Source organism: Rattus norvegicus, chromosome 9 (assembly GCF_021556685.1).
Source record: "Rattus norvegicus strain SHRSP/BbbUtx chromosome 9, alternate assembly SHRSP_T2T, whole genome shotgun sequence".
Classification (NCBI taxonomy): domain Eukaryota; kingdom Metazoa; phylum Chordata; class Mammalia; order Rodentia; family Muridae; genus Rattus; species Rattus norvegicus.
The window spans coordinates 74993468-75006034 of record NC_141542.1 but is presented as its reverse complement, the minus strand read 5'-3'; the positions used below and the strand labels follow the sequence as shown (position 1 = coordinate 75006034).

General features: G+C 46.2%; 1 protein-coding gene across 2 annotated transcripts in view; it reads right to left on the bottom strand.

Moving 5' to 3' along the window:
- Positions 1-12567, bottom strand: part of Aox2 (aldehyde oxidase 2) — an 89386-nt gene that overhangs the window by 70819 nt on the left and 6000 nt on the right. For both annotated transcript variants that reach the window (NM_001008522.2, XM_087566156.1), the window contains 6 exon segments: positions 316-408; positions 1738-1882; positions 4077-4157; positions 6229-6312; positions 8377-8438; positions 10433-10559. In NM_001008522.2, coding sequence (NP_001008522.2) covers positions 316-408; positions 1738-1882; positions 4077-4157; positions 6229-6312; positions 8377-8438; positions 10433-10559 — 592 coding nt within the window.

Sequence of the window (12567 nt, the reverse complement as noted above, 5' to 3'; positions counted from 1 at the left end):
AAAGCCACCCTCTCCTATGGAGCAACCTATTTCATTACTTATTTTATTTAAAATTTGAAGACTTAATGCTGATTCTTAGTATCAGAGGAAAGTTGGGAAGTAGGAAGACTTGGCCAGTGCTCGGCCAAAGTGTACGGCTCTGGCTGCAACCTTGGCTTTGGTCCAGAGGTTTGCAGTGAGACACACTTTCACTTCAGAAAAAGTCTGCTGTGTGAGCTGGGCCTCATAAGTTAGATGCCCGAGGATGTTCTGACGAATTCGAACAGGTGGAGGTTAGTGCAAGGGTCAGTCATTCCTAGAAGGGCTGGAACTCACCACCACTGGTTTTAGTCACCATTCTTAGATCAGGAATTCTAGCAGGGGACAGGAGAACTGGGTAAAAGTGTCCTTGAGACTTCATGGCTGGTCCTGAAGGGGAAAAAATGCATTTTAGAGAGAGTCCTTTAGAAAGGACTTTTCTTTGACATTGAAAATTTCTTGTAAAAACATTCAGAAATAAAGCTTAAACTAGGATAATAAATGTGTATGGGAAGGAAAGCAATGACCATATAACCCTCTGCCCAATGTACATGTTCACTGACTTATACTCCTGCTATGCTGTACCAGCAGGAAAGAAAAGTGTGGGAGGCTCCTAAACGCTCTTCCACATAGGAACTTGGAGAGGCTTCTACGAGTGTTTGTGACTGGGAGTGGTGGTGCCTTTGATCTCAGCACCCAGGAGACAGAGCCAGGTGAGTTTGAACTCTGTGAGTTCGAGACCAGAGTGGCCTACACAGTGAGTACCAGGCTGGCCAAAGTGACATAGGGAGACCCTGTCTCAAAAGAAGCAAACAAAAAACCAAACCAAAAGCAAAATAGAGAATGTTCACATGGGTCCGGGGCAAACACCTGTTGAGCATGTGTTTCTAGGTTTGATCCACAGCATGGAAAAAAAAAAAAAAGACATTTATAAAACCTTGGGAAACTGGAAATAGCTGAAGCTATGTCAACAGCCTTCCTATGGCAGACCGGAGTCTCTCCATGCAGAACCCAGGGTACATGCAAAAGAAGAGGATGAGTTTCAGGTCAAGAATGTTGACTGAAAAACACAAATTTCAGAGCAATAGTGTGCAGTACGTACACAATTAATGGACATATTTTTGGGGGATTCAAACGTATGTGGTAATTATAAAAACCAGTGGACCCACACAGTTCAGCTGCCTTCAGCCATCAGGAGGGAAGGGGGAGGGGCAGTGTGCGTGCCTCTCCTTTGATCTCGGAAGCCAGTGGGGAATGCTGGGTATCAAACCAAGAGCTTGGACAGGCTAGGTTAGCATTCTACCCCTGAGCTCTGTGTGTGTGTGTGTGTGTGTGTGTGTGTGTGTGTGTGTGTGTGTGTATGTGTGTGTGCACTTGAGCACAGCAAAATTATCAATAAGGATGTGGGTAGTCGCTAGAAATGTTTGTTAATACATCCACAAATATTTTATAACAGTCTCCGTGTCTACTCAATATTTAACTGTAGTAAAATGACGAGAGACAAAATAAATCAAAACATTTTTTAAAAACCCATCTCATATCATCCGCAGTCATCCTGACTACTACTAGGGTGTATGTCCATCACCTTTGGAGGTCACTGAATTTACTCGACAGGCAAGTATTTCATCTCTAAGCAGTAGATTGGGAACAGAGCAGGGGCCAGGAGGTTCAGCCAGGCATCAGCAAGCAGGCACTGATAAGCAGCCGGTTACCACTCACCCAGAGCCGTGTTGCCTGAGATGAGAGGAGCTTCAGGGTACTTGGCTTTCAGCACCAAGAGTTCTTGGAGGGTTCCTGGGGCGATCCAGGTAATTCTCTCTCCATAAAAGGTTAGTGTTTGCTTCTCTGGGTTCTCAGCCATCCTCTGAGGGCAAAGCACAGGATATCCTGTCTGCATACCAGTCACTCTGGGCCACAGGCCCTGGGAGGGTCGGTTTCTCTAGGAAGATTTCAGGGTTCTGGGGCCACTTACCCAGAAAGACACTGACCATGTCCACTGGCTAAAACCTGAATTCCTGTAAATAGGTGGCCAATTGGGAACAAGTGATTTTATAAGCAGGCACCTGCCATTGACCACCTAGCCTGGGATAAGTTAGCATTAATTCAGTTTTATGGCTTTAATATCACAGTTATCCTAATGACCCTAAATTAATATCATCGGTCTGGATATTTCCTCTAATATTTAAGTCACTTCTTGGTGAGTTCTTTTTTTTTTTTTTTTTTTTTTTTTCTTTTCTTTTTTTCGGAGCTGGGGACTGAACCCAGGGCCTTGCGCTTGCTAGGCAAGCGCTCTACCACTGAGCTAAATCCCCAACCCCTCGGTGAGTTCTTGATGTCTGTCACCTCTTAGATATGTCAGGGGCACCTCACATTTAATTTGCCCCAAATTGAGCTCCTCATAGCCCTCTCGGCCCTTGAAAAGGAACCCCAAAGGAAAGATGACCTGCCCCCCTGGAGGTTTTCCATTTTGGTAACTGGTACCCTCTAGCTGCACATAACACTGAGTCAGGCTTGGCTCTGTCACATGACATCGCACCCAGCAGCAAGCATACCCAGAATCCACTTGGTCCTCACCACCTGCTCTGGAGGTCTAGTCTAGCCACTATCCTTTGGAACGGTGTTTTTCCCCTCACTGAACAATCTGCTTCCCCCCCACCCCCCGCCCCAAACTTTAGGAGGTTCTTGGCTCAGCAACGGGCAGCATCCTGTCAGTAGGAGCTCGACCCTCTTCTATGCAACCTTCCTCACAGTGGCTTTATTATACGGAAGGGAAATCCAAGCAATGTTGAATCCAGCGCAGCCTACCCTGACGGCTTCTGACCTTCCCTCTTTACTGTGTTCTGTCCAGGCCGGCCCAGCGCGTCTGGATTAGGCCAGCTGTTGTCTTGTGTCTAGTGTGTTCACCCAGGGCCTAGAGGCTTCTCCCGTGACAGCTTCTATTGACAAATTCCAGTTTTCCTTCTAGAATTTCTTCAGACATTACCCCCTCAGAGGCATCTTCTCTGTCTGTGGCACTGAAGATTATAAACACTTGCGTTCTAGCCTTGCCTCTGCTTGGTGATTTTTTTTTTTTCCTTAGCTCTGGCTGCCTTGGAACTTACTAGGTAGAGCAGGCTGGCCTTGAACTCACAGAAATCCAACTGCCTCTGCCTCCTGAGCGCTTGGATTAATGGCTCTATGTCCAGTTTACATATTTAACTATTATTTTGCTTACCACCCACCTTTCTTACCAGATTACACGCTCCCCTGGGGCAGTGTCTTCTGTTAGCTTTGTTCCTTATTATATTATTATATTATATTATTATATATTAGTACTTACGACAGTGCAGTACGTTGCTAACGAATACTTATTTTTGAGTGAGTATATTCTCATTCAAAATATTCAGAATATTTTCTTCCCCCAGAAAAGGGGGCTGGAGAGGGTTGGGGGTGTGCTGCTCTCGGCAGAGGACCTGAGTTTGGTTCTCAGCACCCAGGTTGGATACCTGCTATGCCAGTTCCAGGGACCTGACACTTCTACTGCCCATGGGCACACGTGTACACTCAGGTGTACACACTCACACACAGACACACCGACACACACACCATTGAAATTAGAAATAAGTACTTAATAAACAAGGGGAAAGTATTTTATAGAAGGGGGATAGGATGCCAGGGAAGGAGCATTCACTATGCTTATGGAGGAGGGGTGGAGCGGCCACCCCTGTTTCTATCAGGCAAGAAACTGCCCCCAAAGCAGGGGGCAAAGGAAGGGAAGAGGCAGGAGTTTCTTACGGTCGGTGTGATGGCGTTCCTGGAAAAACACAGACAGGGATGTTCACTCAGCAAAGCTGAATGACTGTCCAGGGACAGTCAAGAGGGACACTTTCCAGACCACACTGATGAAAGCGATGGTGTTTAAAGTCCGAGGTCAGCCAGGGATGGGAGGAAGTAGGTTTCTGGATCCTAACCAACACTTCCCCCATTTGACGTGTCACCCGAAGGATATGGTAGATTTACAAGACTGGGTTCATAACCGGAGGTTTCACCAAGCACACAAGACACTCGTGTTGTCTTACCAGGAGTTCTGGGGGAAATATGAGCTCCTGGGTTGGGTCCAAGGGCTGGAACTCGTCTTTCACAAATAGCTCCGTGCAAATCTTTATAAAAGGAAGAAGCAGATGGCTGTGTCAGCTCAGCTCGATTGGAAAGAGCCCTGGAACTCTTTAAGGAATTAGGCAGGATGCATGCAGTCTGAGTCTCTCATTTCCCCTGTAAATGCAACTCACTGTAACCCAGTGACTTAAAATAGGGATGTGAATGCCAGAGACTGGCTGATTGCCACTAATATGGTTCCAAAGGAAGGAGTGCCATCCACTCTCGTAAAGAGCATCCTGGGAAATGCCGAGACGTGTCATGAAAGTGAACAGATGCTAAAGAAGCTTGGGGAATCTCCACTGGGCTTACCGCCCCCTCCTTTGCCAGTCATGGTCAACAATCTAAAGCTCTGGGGAAAATGGCTCTAAACATATCTTTCTGCATAAACACACACACACACACACACACACACACACACACACACACACGCACGCACGCACACACACATCCTCTTTAGCTTTTAACTCGTCATCGTCCCTTTCTCACTGCCGGGAGACAACCTGAGGACAGGAGATCTGAGCTGTGGGCTGTGGGGGTGCAGGTGGGTGCAGAGAAGAGAGAGAGAAGGCTGGAGGGCTGACAGGTCTGGTTCCCTCCTAACACCCCACCCCCACCGACACCCCCACTGACCTTTCCACGGATGCTTAACCTTTCCAAAGAGTAAATGGAGATAATGCTTATTTTGGAGGGTAATTGGAATGATGAAATGGCCTGACATTTGTCATTTCTCACACCCCAACTCCTTTTTTTTTTTTCTGTCTCTCTAAGGCCTTGCGAGGTTCCAGAAAGAACACATAGTTATCCCTTGTAAGGGCTCTTTGTGCCACAGCAGGTTGAGGTATTGCAGGCCAACAGTTGACCAATTGTTTTGTGTGTGAGAATTAGCTTGGGCAGTACTTGGGGCCAGTGATTTAGTTCTAAGACCTAGAAAAAAGATTTCGCCTGGGAATGAAAGTGGCAAACAATAAATCAACACAAAGAAACAAAAGGTTCTAAACAGGGTCTAAGGCAAGACTTAACAGGTTTCCAAATGGAAGATCGTCAGAGAGGAAGGGGAAGGGGCGGTCACAGGCAGACACCTCGCCACACAGCAGGGACACGCCTGTGAACCGCCTTCTCCACAGAACGTAGCATCCTGGTATGTGTCACTGTTAGGAAAGGATGAGACTTTACTTTATAATTGTGTTTCTCCTTGTGAGCAGTCTAGCTTCAGCACAGCCCTTGGTGTTTGGCTTAATCTAAGTCGAGTGATACCTAGTGCCCAGCTGATGCTCAATCCCAATGCCCGAGTCTTCAAGGTTGGGAAGGGACTCTGGGATGTGTTGACTCTCCCAAGTGTTGATCTTCTGTGAGTCACTATGGGGGTGTGCAGCTCGCCTCCTCAGGGTAACACCTCTTTATTCCACCACACACCTTCTTTAGACTACAGAAAGGGTATGAGTGAGATGGCCGTGTGGACAGGTGGGTGTGAAGGACACGACACACAGAGAAAGGCTGAGAGGCGGTTTTTTCTCAGGCCCGCTCTGAGCTCTTTCACAGCATAAGAGGTGTTAGTTAGGACCTCACCAACCTCTCTATTTGACTCCTGTGAGAACAGGGCAGTGGATCGTTTAAAAAAGGTGCCTCTCTCAGAAGGTAAAGCCAGAGGCTGGAATGCTGCTGTGGACTTTAAGGTGGTGGCCATTAGCTTGTCCAGTTGACAGTGTTGTTTCTGCCTCAGCTCAGGGACAGAGGATGGCTGTGTGAGCAGGAACAGCTCTAGAACTCTGTTTCTAACCACGGAGGTGACCGTCCCTCATGCGGTAGATGTTTTCCCTGCTGTCTAAGAGGTTTTTGTTTCCCTTTTGTTCCAGCCTTTCTAGTCTGAAGTCTATGAAGGGGAAAATGAGACTGTGATCTCTGAATGAACAAGTCTGCTCAGCACAGGCCTGCAAATCACCAGGCCCTGCAAGTGCTTGGGAAGGTCGCAAACAAAGTGGGGAGCCACCCCTCAAATGCACACGCTTGGTGCCAGAGCTGGTGGGCTTTAAGCAAGGCACACACAGAGAGAAGAAAACAGACAGAGGAACTCACATCACTTTTGCTTCCAGATGAGTCACCTTCCTTCTGATCCAAGCAACACTGTCCTGTTCCTTTCTGCAGACAACCATCTGACTCCTGAGGACATGAAGTGCTTCATGTGAACAATACTTTTTATATGCAAATAAGGACGTGCCCTGGAGGTTTGGATAATCTCTATGAGACCTCAGAACCTGAAGTCTTCTACTTAACCAGGGACAGCACAAGGCTGTTCTTGCTATGTTTGTTTATTTTTATAAGGTAACTTATGAAATACATACCATATAAACATGTAATATAAAATAGCACAATGTGCAGAAGTCTAAAAGAAACACCCAGTGCCCAGCGCTGGCATTTTGATGTACTTGAGATTATATTGTATTTATATCCTATATACACTGTACTCAGTAGATGAACATCATTCATTGCAATTACAATATCATGTTCATATTGGAGCTATTTTAGGGTAATGACCAATGGTAAAATGCACTTTTTATGGTATTTTTCAGGGCAACCACAATGATTTGGAACATTGTTCATTATAATTCACATGGAACCTTTATGAAAGGGAAACAGTTTAAGTGCAAAAGGGATGTGCAGCTGGGTGAGTTGATGGCAGTTTCAACTCGGTTCCCACTTGCAGCTCACCCATTTCCATTTCTTGTAAACCCCACTCCTTGTACCTTCTTCCTCAGGTGGTTTCTCCTGCCTTGCAAACACTTCTTTGCCCACCATAGGCTCTTAGGTCCCCAGGATGGACGTGGATCGATGGTGGCTGAAGAAAACTGTGCTTTTTTGGGTTCAGTGGGTAATAAGACCGTCTGTGTCCTATCTAGGGCTGGATTTCTTTCACTCGGTAACATGGCATGAGACTGGCTGGTGACAGGGTGAGCTATTGGAACTCATTTTGGGCTTTATCTCCAGCACCTGTGCTCCAGGAGAGGCTGCTAACACCTATACTCTAGTGAAAGGAATTGATTTAGCCTACTTGCTGGTACCTCATGCTTTCCCATTTACATCAGCAATCTGCTGGGTGTATAGTTTCTTCATTTCACTTTTTAGTGTGTCAGCTCTGACTCCTTTATGAGGCAATAGAAATCTGGGACACACATGACCAGGATACCTGCCTGACTTTGGGACACACTCATTGTACATTTCCAGGTCTACCTCTAATGTGTGTGGAACTGAGGCAGGGGCACATACAGAGACATTAGCCTATGGCTTTTGCTTTCTCTTCCTACATAGCTCTGCAGGGGCCTCATATGCTCCTGTGAATACCCCAGCCCACTGTCCACTCTCTCTCTCTATAAGGAGCTTCATTGATCTTGTGTGTACACATTGGCTCCTAAGACCTTCCCTTGACCATCTCAGGAAAGTACCTAGCCTAAAGTTACAGTTGAAGCCCTATATGGAGAATGATCCAGAAAAGGATAGGCATATGGGTTTGCCAGTATAGACTCTTGAATAGCTGGACAAGGACCATAGGGGGCTCCTCCAAGATCTGAGGTACCCTTTGCTTCTGCCTAATGTCTCTTCCCACATCCACCCTGTCCTCAGCAGAGGGTCATCAAATGCTATTTGATGTCTGTCAAATGCTATTCATACTGTCAACAGCATTCTCAAACAATAATGAGCATTCTCAACAAATAATGAGGAATTATTTGTTGAACTCTTACTAACTGCCAAGCAAGACATTTGAGTTTTCACCAGAGAGGCTGCTCCCTGTGTTCTTGGAGTGAATTTTAGTGTCTACTTTGCGTTTTACCTTCTTTTTCTGTTTTCCCATTCCCAGTTGCTTGGGTTCTCGGGAGAAACATTCACCAAAGCAAAGCATGGCCCGAGTCCTGATGTTTACAGACACCTCAGCGGCACTGCATAGATGCTCAACTGGCGGCAAGTGTCTGGACAGCTGGCTAGTCCACATGACTTCCCTTTGTGCTTCTAGACCACATCAAAGTTGGTGTAATGCTCACCTGGTCTTCAGCAAGTCCTGGCAACTCCAGTGAGTCCCCGCCCTCTGCCCCGTCCCTTTGTGATGACTTTGTCTGTCTTGGTTGTGATGGTCTTACAAACCCCATTCTTGTGTCCCCAGCTTTGACCACCTGTTCTTCTCATTCCTACTTCATATGATGTTTCTCCAATCACCCACCCTTGTGTACTCACCATGCAGAAGGTTCTGCCACTCTCCAGAATCGGCCGATACCCAGTACACCGACAGAGATTACCTGATCAGAGGGGAAACATAGCTGTGAATTGCTTATCCCTACTGCTTATTTTTTTCAGATTATTATTTATTTATGGGTATGTGTGTCTGTATGTGGATGCTCTTGGAGGCCAGAAGAAGGTGTTGGATTTCCTGGGGCTGAAGTTATGGGTGGTTGTGAGCCACCAACCAATGTGGGTACTGAGAACTGAACTCCGAAAGATCAGCAAGCTCTCTTAATGACTGAGCCATATCTCTAGACACTCTACTGGATTCTTTTAAAGACTGAAATAGATCTAATAGATTTCAGTTCTGGGGAATAGAACTTGGGGCCTTGGACATGTTAGGATAACATTCTACTTCTGAGTTATGACCCCAGCCATGATGTTTAGCTATTGACAATAACTATTTCAAATTATGTAAGACAGTGATCTTTTAAAAAAGCAATTTCCAAGGTGATACTAGACAAACAAAGCGTCACAGATGGTCTGCCAGGTGTGTTCCTCAGAGGCTCTTAGGTCGCTGCATCAGAATCCCCTGGTTGTATTCGTTAAGAACATGAATTTGACTTTCTGGAACCCAAGCATCTGGAGACAGGCCCAAGAACCTGAATTTGAGAGACCAGCGGGCCATTCCGCTACATGCTAAAGTCTGGAATCCTCACGTTTCCAAGGATGACGGTGAACGTCTGAGAGTTCATATGCTAGAGTTCATCTCTGATGGCCTGACTAAGAAGTTTGGGCTCAAAAGATGCGAAAGCTATGGGTTGGTAAAGAATGGGTAGACTTCTCAGAGCAGCAGGAAAAAGATGGGGAGAGACTGGCCTGGGGGAGTCATGTAGAGAGCAGGAAATATGATAAATTGGGCTTGGTCAAGTTTTAGGACTGAGGACCTGAAGCTTTTGAAGAGAGACCTGTGGAAGGTGGAGGTTTTAGATAAATTAGTATGATTCTCTGATTATTACTATTAATTATTATTTTATTGGGGATTGGACCCAGGGCCTTTACCCATGATAGCTACTCTATCATATGCTTGGCTCTGAATTTCTGCAATTGAAAGAAGAGATAAAGATAGAGCTAGGGGGACCAAAAGGGAGGGAGGGAGAGAGGGAGGGAGGGAGAGAGAGAGAGAGAGGGAGGGAGGGACAGAGGGAGGGAGGGAGGGAGAGAGAGAGAGAGAGAGAGAGAGAGAGAGAGAGAGAGAGAGAGAGAGAGAGAGAGAGAGATCAGTAGCTGGCACATAAGGAGCGCATCTGTTCTCATTTGTCTTTCTTCCATCTATGAATGGAGGACTCGTTTAGGGATTGGTAACACCTGGAGGTGATGTTTGTTAACCCTTTATGTTTATGCAGTTAAAGCTGCTGTACATCTTTCAGATGAGAGGCTTATTATGAATTGAGATACACTCCCTGTCTAAAGACGCAAAGTCTTAAGCCCTGGAAACTGAACATAACCCTGTTGGAAAATAAGAACTCTTTGTGAAATCGTGCTACAAGGAGGTTGTCCAGGATTGGGATGGGCCTAACCCAGTGGCTGATGTCCTAAACAAGAGGAAGATTTATAACCCAGACAACAAGGGGAAAGGTGGGAGACAGAAACAGATTAGAGTTATGCAGCTCATGAGCTCGGAAATGCCAAGGCTCAGCTGACACCCGTCAGAGGCTGAGGGGAATAAGGAGGCGGTCTCCTCAGAGCTTTCAGACACAGCACAGGTGGGCTGACAGCTTGACTTAATGCTTCCAGAACTTTGTGAGAGCTTCCTGTGTTCTAAGCCAGCTTGTCGTGCTTTGTTTGGTAGGCTCACCGATTCAGGCCCTTGGGACGTGATAAGTCAGGAGACAGAGAAGGGTGGTGGCCCCTGTGCTGTGTGCAGTTGACTTGACATCTTCTGTGTCTGCACAGAAATGTTAGAAATGACTGTGGCTTGGCACTTGAGCAGAGCTGGGATGATGCTGAGGATGGTGTGGGGAAGCTTGAAGAACCTTTTCCTTCTGCCTGCCTCCTGTGTCACACCTACCTCCCAAGGCTTCCAGGAGCTGCTCCTCTGAGGGCTGCGGGTGGTTCCTGAGCAGAGCATACATGGACATCACCATCCCAGGGCTGCAGAATCCACACTGGGTGCCGTGGCTCTTGGCGAGTCTCTCCTGGAAGGGTACAGCTGTGGTTACATGTGCTGCCACTGACTCTCTCCAGGGTCCAGAGCCTGCACCTTCCTCACTCTCTGAGCCAGTGTGTCCCGCCCCTCTGTTCAGGATCTATATACTCCCTTTCTAGGCAGCTCTCAAAGGCAGTGTCTTAGAAGCTACATCTCACAACTTTAATTACTTTTCAGGGTTCAATGCTCTGAGGCTTCTGCTTGGGAATTAGCAGTGTGCAGCCTGCACCCCCACTGAGAGCATTCTCCAGGAGTCAGTAATTATTAGGAGGGTGCTCGTAAGTCTCAAAACTGGTTTTCTTGAACACCCGTACATCTTCCATGGCTTAGGTCTCACAGGAGGCTGTGTGGCTTTGACTGACATGGAGACCATTAAAGATCTTTTGCCATCTTCTTTACTGTTTTCTGTGTCAGCTCAAAAAGCCCAACTTTCAGGGACTGAGGATTTTGGTCTGTTAGAGTGTGATCTATGGTCTGGTAATTCTGAATTCTTCTGGGAAATGGTAGGGAACTCAGGTCCCTGCTCCAAACTGCTTGACCAGAATCTGAACTTTTAGCAAGTTCCAGTTGACTCTTGGGGACACCAAAGCTTGGAAGCCTTGGTCGAGATTTAGTGTGTAGTGCCTGGGGTCCCACTGTGTTGACTTTGTGTGAGTGTCTCGCACAACTTCCTAGCAGACTCTTTTCTGGGCCCTTCATCTTTACTGACCTCTTTGGAGCTCTCTCTCTCTCTCTCTCTCTCTCTCTCTCTTTTAATGATTTATTATTTTATTTATATGAGTACACTATAACTGTCTTCAGACACACCAGAACAGGGTATTGATCCCTGTTACAGATGGTTGTGAGCCACCATGTGGTTGCTGGGAATTGAACTCAGGACCTCTCTGGAAGAGCAGTCCGTGCTCTTACCCCCTGAACCGTCTCTCCAGCCCTGAAGTTGACTCTTAAGTGGTTAAACCAAGAAACACATGCTCTTCCCTAAAGTTCCTGAGCATTGGTTGATCTGGCTGTGGCTTCCCAAACTCCCATGACAATGACAGGAGACTTAGTGCCAGCACATGTCATGTCCCCCTTCAGTCCAACACTGCTGCTTCAGCAGCAGGCTGCATGTTGGAGGGGACTGTCCCTATCCTCTGGGGAGTTGCTTTCAGACTTCCTTCAGTCAAATTCTGATTTCACTCCTCAAACCTTTATACTACAGGGAATGATCCCTAAATTTTATCTCATAAAAACATTGTTTGATACCAATTATTCAATAAACTGGAGTAGACATTGATCACAGGGTATAGAATAAATGTCTCTGAGGGGCTGGGGATATAGCTGTTGATAGGGCATACTATACATATATGTATGGTATGGATGTGTGTACCTGAGTATGTGTACATGTAACGTGTGTGTAGTACCTGTAGAAGCCAGAAGAGGGCATCAGATCTCCTGGCACAGGAGTTAGAGGCTGATATAATTGATATAATGCTGAGAATAAGTGCTGAGAATTGAACCTGGATTCTCTGGAAGAGCAGTCAGTGCTCTTAACCATAGCGATATATATATATTGTCTCGTGTATTCCAGGCTGGCCTTGATCTCACTATGTAGAGGAGGATGACCTGGAACTCCTAATCCTTCCCCAGTACTGGGGTTATAAGTATGTGCCCCTGCCAGGTTTCTGTAGTCCCGAGGACTTCATGCATGGTAGGCAAGCAGTGTATCAACAGCTATATATCTCCAGCACCCAAAGAGGCATTTATTCTATATCCTGTGCTCAATATCTACTCCAGTTTATAGTAAATTGGTATCAGACAAGGTTTTTAAAATCTTGATATTATTCAAATAGAAGAAATAATGAAAGATAACCATTTAATCAAATGAAGGTGTGTTTTAGTTTTCTCTTGCGTCACTGATCAGATGTTATCACCATCAATGAGTGTTCAAATACCCAAAACTCCCACATTGTGACCCAGAATGTGGAGGTGACACAGTCTGCACAGCCTTTGGCAAA